This window comes from Schistocerca americana, chromosome 3, assembly GCF_021461395.2.
Source record: "Schistocerca americana isolate TAMUIC-IGC-003095 chromosome 3, iqSchAmer2.1, whole genome shotgun sequence".
NCBI lineage: Eukaryota > Metazoa > Arthropoda > Insecta > Orthoptera > Acrididae > Schistocerca > Schistocerca americana.
In genome coordinates this window covers 267,770,930-267,784,401 of record NC_060121.1, presented here as the reverse complement: position 1 = coordinate 267,784,401, position 13,472 = coordinate 267,770,930, and the positions used below count along the sequence as shown (strand labels likewise).

Below are 13,472 nucleotides of genomic sequence, written 5' to 3'. Positions count from 1 at the left end.
GCAAAAGATGATTTATGATTGAGGATGACCGGTGTTTACCAAATCCCTTGCCATTGTGGGAAAACATTCATTGTCCAAACTATTTGCACAATTCACATCAGATTTATTGAGAACCATCACCACACACAACTGTTGCAGCCTGAGAAATCTGTGGTGATGGTGTACTGTCTTACTGGCGGACACAATGTCATATGACAAGACATTAATGGTTGACCCTGTGCCTCACTATAGGGGCTGTGTTTCAAAAGAATCCATCAATGTTAGACTGGCAGGCAACATTATAAATTGTGACAGGTGTAACCATTTAATTAAAATGTGGTACCCTCTTATACCTGACTTTAAAAAATAACAGTAACTGACTCATCAAGAAGACTGTAGCAACAGTGGTACTCAATACTGATTCATCATTTTTGCCAGGTATCTCCACTGGGGCACCATATGTTTACTTGCATCAGGGGCAGCAGTGAGGATTTTTGGTGCATGTGCTGTTTGTGTTCCATGCTGTTTTAAAGGGGCTGTTGCTCATGGTATGAATAAGTTCTGGTGAGATTAGCAAACGGCACTCTCACCTGAAGATGATAGCCAGATGGACTGTGGAAATATTGTGTCTAGATCCAGAATGAGATTTTCACTCTGCAGCGGAGTGTGCGCTGATATGAAACTTCCTGGCAGATTAAAAAAGTTTGGAAGGTAGGAGGCGAGGTACTGGCAGAAGTAAAGCTGTGAAGACGGGGCATGAGTCGTGCTTGGGTAGCTCAGTTGGTAGAGCACTTGCCCACGAAAGGCAAAGGTCCCGAGTTTCTAGTCTCGGTCCGGCACACAGTTTTAATCTGCCAGGAAGTTTCATTGTGTCTAGATGACTGCATGGTGTGGTTGCAGACTGAACAAGAATATCATCAGTTGATACGCCAGGAAAGTCTACATAGTCACATCTCTGTAGGTGCTTCAGACAAATGAACATTGTTTATTTCTTACTATCTTTAATGTTTTTATCTGCCCTGCTCCATCATACACAATTCTGCTTTTGGTAATAGTATTACTCTCTCCTATTTAGTTTAATTATTCACTTCTCATATGTTTTATGAATAAATCAATCAAGTTCAATGGCTGGATATAGCCAAAAAAAGATTTTATCATATGGACACATTAAAGATTGAAACTGAGAAAGGTATACTTTCGCCGCTGATATCTATGAAAAGTGTGTCCAAAATCTTTCAATTCTACTAGGATTTGGACTTTTTGGCTGATTTATATGTGATTTTTGTTTATTTAGCATTGACTTTTGTGTATTACGGGAAGGAAATAAACTAAGAAATTAAAAAATTCCAGAATTGCTGAAGGAAAGAAAAGATCTTAACAAATAATATCATATCAAATCTTTTTTTAAAAACCAACTGGTAACTATACAGCCAAAAGCAATAATACAGTAGATAATTCCCAGGCTATGTGGAAAAGCACAGCTATGAGGAAAACATTTAACTCACCTCTGCTTTTTTTATATAAACATTTAGCATTGCCATTATAGTTCAGTTCAAAGTTTGATTAATCTTGGAAGTGCATAGTACCTAAGTTGTAGAAGAAGTAAATTGTATAATCTGTTTAGGTATTTGTGTATAAATTTTACACAGACTTTAGGGTACTAATTTAAAATGCTTCAATGTTATTTTTATTGTTTCCGCATCTCAGTGTTTGATTACCTTATTTTAGAGATTTTTGATATCTTGGAGATTTGTAATGCATAATTCACAGTGCAAGAAAAATCGCTGATTGTATTTTAAACTTACAATAATTATGGTCAGGAAATATGGAGATGAGGTAAGGCAACTGCATTTACAATATTAAGAGATTGATCCTATCTCAAATGCTAAAATTGGAACACACTTAAATACAATACATTACTTATGACTAATATGTTGTGTGCACTACTTTAGTTTCTGTTCTTAATTTCGTTTACAATTACACTGTTCGGCTTTTTTAAATTAATAATCATGAATCAGAATTCATGTCTTGGATACGTTACACAGGATAAAGTTGGTTAAAACCAATGATCATGTTGGATATTTTGGAAACTCTGTCTACGATAAAGTACAAATGGTTTAAAAATAAAACTGACATGGGGATAAATGATTTGGATCTTGAGATTTTGAGAATGCTCCTTATGTACTTTAAAATTTTATATATATATATATATATATATATAAAGTCTCCGTGTTCTGAATATTGTACAGAACAGAATGCGCCTATTTTTTTACACTGTGAAATGTAACTTCACGGCCCATCAGAGATACTACTGACCACCTGACAAGAATATATGACACCTGCACGAATGTATTCCATCAGCTGCATGGAATTACCCAGCCTTTGACATTAATACCCTGCTTTTCAAAATAAGTGTGATAATGTATGTGTGCAACTTGTGACAGAAATAGTATTCTTTCTTTTTCTTAGCAATAATAAAGAACAAAGTAATTCCTTATGACGTAGTATGTTGAATACTGAAGAGATTGTTGATCCACAACATCAATGGGAAAGGGAGCAGTATATAAATAAATTTTTATTTCTGAGACGTGGTACCCACACCCATATATCATCTCGTTAACATGCACACACCACTGTTTCCCAGCAGTTCTTTACTGAAACACACAGACACACACACACACACACATACATACAAATCATTTCCTTTTATTCTTTCTTGATTTAAATAACAACAATCATGTGACAGTGAAAGACAAGAAGTTAGTCATTCCCATGCAGCATGCAGCATTAGTCACTCATGCAAAGCGAAGTGCAAGAGCAACCAACCTCCGAGCAATGAGAAGGGGAACACAGGGGGAGGTAGGCAACCACTTACACGAGTCATACTGCCCATCTGAGTCTGCAAACCACACGGCCAAAACAAAAAAGAAAACAAAAAATACAAAAGGTTGATAAATGAGATAAAAAATGGCATCCAACATCTATTGCATATCTAAACAAACAATTCTGAATAACATGGTAAAATAAACAATATTAATCTAGACTACACTAATACAGGTCAGGAAACATTTAATAATATAAACTATGAATGGCCTTTCCACCACATACATATAAACTACTCTGTTGTTTCAGAGATTTCAGACTGCATCAGTTTCAAGATGATTTGCATATTGACAAATATGTTTTCTATAGGTATATGGATCTGACACCAGAAAACACATTCTGCAAGCTGCAATGTCTTTCCCCACTAAAAGAAACATCTTTAACTCACTATAAGGTGTACAAAAAGTTATTTTATGCAACTGTCTCTAGTCCTCATAACTTCAAATAAAATCTATAAGTCTGCACCAACTGTTTGCTGAGTCTTTTTTATGTCATTCTAAAAACAGAATTTATTACTGTACGGAATGTATAACATTTGGGCCAAATAAATAATTGATATGTACACAATGAATTATCTGTCCACAATGGGTGTTGAATTACTCAAATGCCGGACAGCACAAATGATTTATCTTTAAAAAAAAATTAAAACGTCCAATAAGCAGTCTGAAAAGCACAGAGACTAAGGAGAAAGTGTAACACTACAAAGAAATTATCATAATGACACATACCAACAATTGCTAACAAATACTCAGGCACTAAATGCAATCTATAAACACTTATGCAACTACAATTATTAACATATAGTACACAATCAGTAACTCAAGAGAACACACAATGAAGAACAAAAGCATTCAGGTATCTATTTTGAATGGAAGTGTTGCTGTATATCCTTTTCACCTGTACAGCTAATATCAAATATGTACGACAGAACAGTTTCTTAAATAAAATTAGAAACTACATACACAGACCACATACACATCTAATGACAACAATGCTAGATTATCTTAGTATGTTCTAGAGCCTACATGACATACCTCATCACCATGTGCAGTAGTGTGTGCCACTTTACTTACTGAAATGAAGCAAAGCAATACTTTTTGTTGCTTGATGAACACAACCAAACCAATTAAAATATGTACACCATTCTCATTGGTCAACATCCACATTATGGTAAATCAAAAGTAAACATAACAGAAAAGTGTTCATACTCCTTATTTAATTTTCCCCCCCTCCAGTCCATTCAGAAAAAAATCAGAATCTATGTTCTGTGATTAAATGCCCGACTTTCATTATGGTAATTTATTTGCATTTTTCAAAGATATATTGTGCTAAATAACTCAAAGATGACAGTCCCAATGACTGTAGGTCAAACAACATTAGTTCTCTCTTCAGCAAGATGAGTAAAGTAAGGTTTTACAACTAAAAGAATAGATGGTATCTGCAACATGTAACCATTACGTTCTAATGATATATATGAATGACGGTACTACAGATTACTTGAAAGAAATAAACCAGAAAATATAACAACCAATAAACCCATCTGAACATTCCTCGTACTACTGAAAGCAGCTGTTCAGTCATCTCTACTTCACACTGTTTGTATCAGAAAAGTTTGCAGCCAGTCTATCTCACATCATTCAGTTTGTACCAGTGTGTCGCTGAGCTGTGCCTGGACATTTGCCAATGGTGATTACCTACAGAATGTGGAGAAAACAAGGACTGTGGGTAGTGCATACATTCTTCACAGAAACTGGGTACAAGAAAGAGAGAGAGAGATGGAGGGAGGGAGGGAGAAAGAGAGGGGGGAGGGAGAGACAGGAGGGGAGAGAGAGGGGGGAGGGAGGGTATACCAGAATACACTATCATAACTTTTCCAAGCAGTCTCAAAGAAATGATCAAAAGTGCTTCTCCAAAGTAACAGAACATCTCATCTTCTCACATGGTCAGTAAAACACAAGTATTTCTTGAAGAAGATCAACTTCATAGCCAAAATGTGGCAACATGCTATTTCTCTCTTTTCCCAAAAAACAAATAAAATTATGAACATAGTTTTCAACCTCTGGAAGCAGCTATCCCTGACTATGATATTCTCCAGCAAAAATGCAGCAGGGTGTACTATCATGGAGTCTTCATTCAGTGGTTCAAAAGGTGTAACATGTCCCACATTTTAAAGAAAAAGTTTCTAGAAAAGCAGGATTTGCCAGTATTCCTCAAACTTGAATAAAACGCATTATTTGATTCCTGGCTGGGGCAGGAGAATTTCTCCGCTCTGGGTCTGGGCATTGTGTTGTCCTCATCATCATTTCATCCCCATCTCTGACATGCAAGTCGCCCAATGTGGCATTGAATGCAAAAAGTACTTCCCCTCAGTGGCCAAACTTCCCCAAATGGGATACTCCTGGCCCACAATGCCGTATGCTCATTTCCATCTGATACAAGGATAATAAAAAATTCCCTGGACCTCACACATGAATTAGTCAATGCAATAACAAAGATCATTTGCTAAGAGTTTTAAATATGATGTGCATGTGTCTGCAAATGGTCTCCAAATTTACTCCCCCCCCCCCCCCTTCCGCAAACTGACTAAGGCAAATGTCAGGCTCTTTGCAATGATATCCACATCGTGTCTCCAGCTGAAACATCTTGTATCAAGATGATGATATAGTCCAGGTGGAGACCCAATATGAACATCATCAACTGCTATGCCAGGACAGTTTGCAGAGCCACATCATGCTGTTCCTCTGACAAGGGCACAAAAGATTTCCTTCCCTCTTCTTATCGTATCTGACCTTCTGGTATGACCCTGATGACCAAATCATCGCTAGGACTTTCAAGCTTCAATTTATTACCCTCTCCCTTCAGGCCATAGAATGACATTGCATGGTTGTATCTACTGCACATAATGCGTGCCTGCTTTGTGAGGACATCCATGTTGTTCTTTTGTTATCAATCAGAAGAAATATGAAGTTTTCTCCCAGGCGAATACCGCAACCCACACTAACTTGTCTCATTGTTGTGCTTCACAGCAGGAATCGCAAGGTTTTCGGTCAAACAACTTACTGAGCGAAAGAACTTAACACTGATGTAGTGAATTTTACTTTCTTTTATATTGCCAGGTGAGTTCATGTATTGGGTACAAAAAAAAGAAAAAAGAAAAAAGTTTTGTACTCTCACTAGTATCATTTGCAAGTACTCGTCCCAGAACAGAGTAATTTTTCACTATACGAAATTCAGCTACTGAAGAGAAGTGCAGGAGTAGGAGGAAAGATACTGAAATAGGATAACAGCTATTTCGCACAACATGGGAGCGACTAAACTCGATGGTGCCTATGGTAGCTGACGTGTAAACTGGCCAATATCCATGTCGAATCTTTAGCACCCAGACGTAGGTCTCGCGGTGGCCAGTTTATACGCCAGATAACAGCACGCACATCGTAGCTCATTCGTCCACTCCTGTGTCGTGTGAACGGCATCAAGAGGTTCGCCAGTTTGCCGCACAGCATCCCCAGTTGGCGGCGCTAGTGTCGGTGCACTCACTTCTCTTTCCGTCGGTGACGACCTGCTCGCAGTCATCAGAGCGGGTGCTGATGGGACACTTGAACAGCGCCCCTGACCGGTTGGTACCTGGCTGAAGGTTTTCTCCCTGAGGCGCCCCCACAAGTATCCTGGAACAGAGGAAGCTTCCCTGACACTGTTGCCGAACATGGAAGAATGAGTTAGTAGAGGGGGAGAGGTCATAACATCTTCCCCCCAACACAAAGAAAATATCACTATAAGCGTTTATATTTTTACATACGCCAATTTCTCAAGTTTCAGAAAAGTACTACGGAAACTAAATATCACGGAAATGGCGGGGATTCTAGAAAATTGCAAGGTATGTTTATCACGAGGTACTGTTCAAATGTGCGTGAAATCTTACGGGACTTAACTGCTAAGGTCATCAATCCCTAAGCTTACACACTACTTAACCTAAATTATCCTAAGAACGAACACACACACCCATGCCCGAAGGAGGACTCGAACCTCCGCCGGGACCAGCCGCACAGTCCATGACTGCAGCGCCCCAGACCGCTCGGCTAATGCCGCGCTCACGAGGTACTCCTCAGTTGTTTGCCTGGGGGCCTGCCCATGTGGACTTAAGCCTGACTCGAGAGAGAGAAAAAGACTGTCTTTTCCGAATGTCGGAGAAAAGAAACGACATTCTCCCATTTACATGCCAGTGTAAACTTGTGTGCACAATTGTACTGCAAGAGGAAATGCTTATAATTGTGAGAGCACACTTCGATTCTGGTTCGTATAAACTTCTAAGTTACCAAAGTAGTGAAATTTTGCGGCTACCAGAGTTCTCAAATGCTTTGCATGATGCATGATGTATTTCTCTGAACTGCAATTTCTTGGAAGTTGTGCCCAGGCGATGTACTAAGCACTGATATAAATAACTTATTATTGTTATACTAATTTTTATCTGTTTCATTATAATTGCTAGGTGTTACCCGTAGCTGCACTCACAAATCAACGTTTTTGTTATGATGAGGGATGGTGAATAGCAAGCTACTAATTTATAAATGTCTGGGTACGTACGTAATGGTGTGTGTGTATGAATAAAATGTATGTAATGCAGGTATAAAGTCGCATAATAAATGTGTTTCTATAACTTTGCCTTATATCGAATCTTAGTTCTAATAATGTGTCTGTAGTTCTTTATGACAGATGACGTTTTGCATAAGCTCCGACAAATCTGAGATTGCTCCGATGTTGGGCTCGAGTAACTTTCACAGCTAGAGCTTTCTTAAAACTATGCTTTTTCAGTCAGTTCCCGAAGCATATCGTAAAATGAGTCACATTAATATTTTTTTTTCTCTTGAGGCTTTGTGGACGTAATAATTTAAAATACAGTTCTTAGGTTTACCGCCTGGTTTTTATTATTTTGGTTGATTTGGGGGAGGAGACCAACCAGCCAGGTCATCGGTCCCATCGCGTTATGGGAGGATGGGGAAGGAAGTCAGCCGTGCCCTTTCAAGGCAACCATTTGCTTGAAGTGTTTTAGGGAAATCACAGAAAACCGTCGTTCTCCAGAATGCAAGTCCAGTGTGCCAATCGTTGCACCACTTCGTTCGCTGTTAATTATTGTATCTCCACAATATTTGACCATAAAAACTGTCCAGTTTCACCAGATGGTATAGCAATTGTTTTTAAAATTTCAGAAACCGTGCACACGAGTAAATACTGGATTCGCACTGTGGTAGAATAAATAATCCATAAACACTCCGAGTGACTCTCTCCGCACATGCGTCATCTTTGTCCCACTCAAAAAAAGGCTCTGACCACTATGGGACTTAACTTCTGAGGTCATCAGTCCCCTAGAACTTAGAACTACTTAAACCTAACTAACCTAAAGACATCACACACACCCATGCCCGAGGCAGGATTCGAACCTGGAACCGTAGCGGTCGCGCGGTTCCAGACTGTAGCGCTTAGAACCGCTCGGCCAGCGCCGTCCCACTCCAGTATGTCAGAATACGAAGCCAGCTCCCTGTCTGACACGGCCTTAACCAACGTACAGCTGACTGTTGTTACACGTGACAGATGTCAACAAACAAGTAACTATGTAATCGAAAGGTCAATAACCCACCTGAAGAATATGGTAATAAGCTCACCAGACAAAATATTAGCGAAAACCTTCAAAGAGCGCACGGGTGTGCCCATACGTTGTATGGAATCAGCGAATTAAAGTGGGGCTACATCGAGACCTGACAATGACAGGAAAGAGCCACAGCATACTTACCCTCCTGTTGCCACAAGTAAGTCCCTCCTGTATGAGAAATTTTCTTTCACAAATTTTTAAATGTTCGAACATATATCTTATACTGACTACAGTACCAAATACGACAAATTTATGATTACAACATATGCTAGACTACCTCATGAAGAGTGTCTCGACGCTTATTAGTGGACATTAATATGGGTTGTGTCCACTCTTCGCTTTCATGACGACTTTGCTGGGGGCACATTCAATGAGGTATTGAATGTCTGAGGGGGAATTACAGCCCATTCTTCCTGAGGAGCCGAAACCAGAGAAGATAATGTTGGACGCCGGGATTTTGAGGCGAAGTCCATGTTCTAGCTCATCCCAAAGACGTACCACCGAGTAAACCATTGCCTCATAGACGCTGTTTTATGGTTGGTTGATTCGGGGGAGGGGACCAAACAGCGAGGTCATCGGTCCCATAGGATTAGGGAAGGATGGGGAACGATGTCGGCCTTGCCCTTTCACAGGAACTATTCCGGCATTCACCTGAAGCAGTTTAGGGAAATCACGGAAAACCTAAATCAGGGTGGCCGGATGGCGGTTTGATCCGTCGTCCTCCCGAATGCGAGTCCAGTGCGCTAATCACAGCGTCACCTCGCTCAGTTGCTGCTTTATGACAGGGTGTACTGTCACGGTGATGCAAACAATCATCGAATCCTAACTGTTCCTCCACTCTACGCAGCACACAATGCCGTAAAATGTCTTCACATCATTCCGCATTTAGCGTTTTTCTTAAGCGCAATAGGAAAATCACGTCCTAACTACGAAAAACACCCCCATACTGTAACATACCTCCTCCGTACTACACATGAAAGCAAGTAAAATATTCCATACATTCGCCAGACCCAAACTCTTCCATCGGATTGCCAAACGGTACAATATGATTCATCACACTTAATCACTAGCTTCCATTCATCCACTGACCAGTGCCGTTGCTCTTTACACCACCTCAAGGATTGCTTAGAATCGACTATGACAATATGTGGCTTATACGGAGCTATTCGACCACTGTGGTCCACTCTTTTTAGCTCCCCCTTTCTGAGACCATTACTCCCGAGTGCAATCAGATATCACCTACTAACCCCTCCCCCGTCCCCATACCATCACCACCACCACCACCAACATAAGTCATGCTCCAGATCCATATACGAGGGCTGATCAATAAAGAATGATCACTTTTTTTTTCAACATACCTTTACTCATCCTCATAATTTTGATGGTCTTCAAAGTAGTCCCCCACGTATGCGATGCACTTGCCCCAACGTTTCTTCAAATACATGCTGGAAACCATTTTTTGAGGGGTGCTTCAAAATCGCGTCCGCAGCCTTCACCACTGCTTCTAATGATTGATAATGCCTCCCACGAATTTTTGCCCTTCACTTATTATGTGAAACCTTGCTTCTTACCAAATTTCATGAGTCTAGGTCAACGGAAAGTGCCCTATACGTTCCGCTCAGTGAGTTTTCACGTATCAAAATATGTGACATAAAAGACCGTATTGTTTGGCTAAATTGAATTAGAAGCTTAAGATTTTTACACCGCTAAGGGACCACCAATCTTAATATGTGACATAAATTTGAACTTAATATGTCTACTCGTTCCTGAGAAAATCGGCTCTTAATAGTCGCACGGACGGACAGACAGACAACAAAGCGATCTTGTATGGATTTCGTTTTTACAGACCGAGGCACAGAATCCTAAAAACGAGTTAAGTAAGAAAATTGATATTTGACTTCTCGGTAAAAAAAAAAAGGTGTTTCAGTGTTTTTGGAAATTCAACCCCTAAGGAGAGAGTGAAAGAGAAGATAAAAATTTTCATAAGCTAAGCTACTGTTGAACTAAATATTGTGTTTTACGACCACTGCAGCCTGAATGAGTAGCTGATGTCATCGTACGAAAAATATCCCCGATTTTCAAAGAACCAGCACTGGCTTGAACTAAAGCCTCCATACACGGGGGGTGAACGCCTCACCGGGCCGTCGTTCCACTCGACACCTTGCATCATATGAAAAGAAGAAAAATTGCAGCTCGTCGAACCACACACTACGCGTTTCCACTCACCTAGTGCCCAGTTGTATGTTCTTTAGTTCACTGAACTACGTAGCTTTGTCACATTGTGCGCCTTTGCGGGGTATGGCCTACAAATGTCCACTGCATACCATTGCTTTCGCATTTGAAAGCGATTGTCATTGACAAGGCGTATCAATCGCCTCCAGTTCCATTCTACCACCTCTCCACGTCAAACCATCTTACTGCACTGATTCCGTTCAACCAACTGGCACATACACACCACTTTACGTCACCAGTGGAGGGTCACATTACCCCCTCCCCCCTCGTCCACACACACACACACACACACACACACACACACACACACACCAGTCCACACTATCTATACAGCCCCAAAGCGACCAGTGACAGCCCCAAAGCGACCAGCGTGGTCTTTAAGAGACACGATTAATGATTTATCTGCACAAACACTATGTAATGCGGTGTTGACCACTAGAGGTCATGAAAGGTGGATCCGCCAGTATAAAAGGAGGCGAGGAGCGTTGTGTTGTCAGTAGGAAAACAGCAGCAGCAGAATGGGTCAATCAGGAGAGATCAGCGACTTCAAACCCTGAATAACAAATCCATCGGAAACATTTCAGCCCTTCTACAGCTGCACACGTTGACTATTGCTGATGTGATTGTGAAGAGCAAACGCTGAAGGAGCAATTGCAGCTTAACCAAAAGCAGGCAGACTGTACTGGCAGATATGGACCGTCAGGTATTGAGGAGTGTTGTCGTAAAAATCGGATGAAATCATCGGAAGGACTTACTCGCGAGTTCCAAAGTGCTACCACTGTCAAGCGAGCACAATTACTACGCGTAGGGAGTTGAAAATAGTAGGGTGCAATGGTTGAATAGCTCCTCATAAGCCACACATTACTCTAGTCAATGCTCAGCGATGTTTGAAGTGGTGTAAAGCAGGACGCCACTGGACAGTGGATGACTGAGTGATTTGGAGTGATGAATCACGTTGTACCCCTATAACAATACGATGGGTTTGGCGAATGTCTCAGGAACCTTCATGTGCAGTGCCAATAATGAAGTACGGAGGAGGTCGTGTTATGGTTTGGGGATGGTTTCCTTGGTTAGGATGTGGACTCCTCATTGCGTTTAAGGAAACGCTAAATGCAGATGGATATGAATACATTTCAAGCATTGTGTGAGAAACAGATAAGGGAGGATGATTGATTGCGTGAGTATGAAAATGTACCCTGTCATAAAGCAGCATCTGTGAGACAGTACTTACGGACGATAACGTTCCTGAAATAGACAGGGCCGGCCGTTGTGACCGAACGGTTCTAGGCGCTTCAATCCGGAACCGCGCTGCTGCTACGGTCGCAGGGCCGAATCCTGCCTAGGGCATGAATCTGTGTGATGTCCTTAGGTTAGTTAGGTTTAAGTAGTTCTACGTCTAGGGGACTGATGACCTCTGATGTTAAGTCCCATAGTGCTCAGAGGCATTTGAAATGGACAGGCCTGCCCAGAATCCCGACCTGAACCCAATGGAGAACCTTTGGGATGTGATAGAACGTCGACGTTGCACCAGACACCAGCGTCCAACATCAATACTTTCTCTGGTTTCGATGCTTGAGGAAGAATAGCCAGCCATTTCTTCACAGGCATTCGTGTCACCTCACTGAAAGTGTCACCAGTAGAGTTCAAGCCGTAATAAAAGCGAAGGGTGGACAGACGCCATATCAGTATCCACTAATATCGTGTCCAGATACTTTTGACCACACCTCTTGTCATACAGATCCACAGTACTTTTCACCTGGTAGCCGTCCCTTACCTTACATATTTTCTTTTCAGTATTGGAGGGTTATTTGCTTGATGGCTTCGAACTTTTGAGGAAGGTACAGCGGATAGGTGAGCAAGAAAGCATTTAGGTAGGCGGATAAGCCGCTGCCTCCACTGGTGTTACCCTCCGGAGAGCCCCTCGCAGTCGTAGGACGCGCCTTATCTTTAGGTGGGCGCTTATCTAGGCGCCGTTCACCTGCACACAGGGGGCCACTCAAACTGAGCCCCCGGTACGCAAACACCGCTCCTGGCACAGGCGCCTCCACACAAATGTAGCTGGGGACCCAGCCGATAACGACTGGCGTGGGGTGTGCCCACTTCTGTGACACATAACTTTTGTCGTCTGGAACGAGTCTTACAAGGAGAGGGTCCCCGGGGTCGGAGCGACTTTTTGAAACACCCCACACAGTACCGATAGTGTCTCACACCTACCTACCTAACTAGCAAGCAGTAATCATAAGAAAATTTTTAAATGTTCACAACTGTTTCGAAATTCTTGATTAGCCTCGTAGGCTCTACAGCGCGTTTAAGGTCTAAATTGAAATTGTAACCTGATTCATTGTTGCACACCTTTGTATACACCACTCATGACGGATCTCGATTCGCCTCGTAGGCTCTACAGCGCGTTTAAGGTCTCAATTTAAATTGTAACCTGATTCATTGTTGCACACCTTTGTATACACCACTCATGACGGATGATCCGTTTCATTACCTTGGCCGAAAAAGCTGTACCCATCTTCCTTTAGTTCTACTTATTCAGATAACTTATGTTCGTATCCTAATGCAGATTGATCTTCGACTTGGGTAAGGCAGGGGGAATAACTGCATACCGTTACTTCAGAAAGATGTCAAAAACAAGCTTTCATTAACACGGCAAAATACTTTTCTTGACTGATCGACTTTACTCTTTTTTTCCATTTTTCCTTCCCATTCTATTTTTTCCCTATTTCTT

At 41.4% G+C, this 13,472-nt stretch overlaps 1 protein-coding gene across 3 annotated transcripts in view; it reads right to left on the bottom strand.

Annotated features, from left to right (window-relative positions):
* The window catches only part of LOC124605218 (integrin alpha-PS1), a 575,966-nt gene that overhangs the window by 118,745 nt on the left and 443,749 nt on the right, over positions 1 to 13,472 (bottom strand). The window contains exons 2-3 of one of the 3 annotated variants that reach the window (XM_047136765.1): positions 6,400 to 6,527; positions 2,855 to 2,878 (exon numbers count right to left, since the gene is read on the bottom strand). In XM_047136765.1, the coding sequence (XP_046992721.1) occupies positions 2,855 to 2,878; positions 6,400 to 6,527 (152 nt within the window). Of the gene's footprint in view, positions 1 to 2,805; positions 2,879 to 6,399; positions 6,528 to 13,472 lie in introns of all 3 variants that reach the window. The other 2 variants (XM_047136767.1, XM_047136766.1) reach the window with 2 other exon arrangements.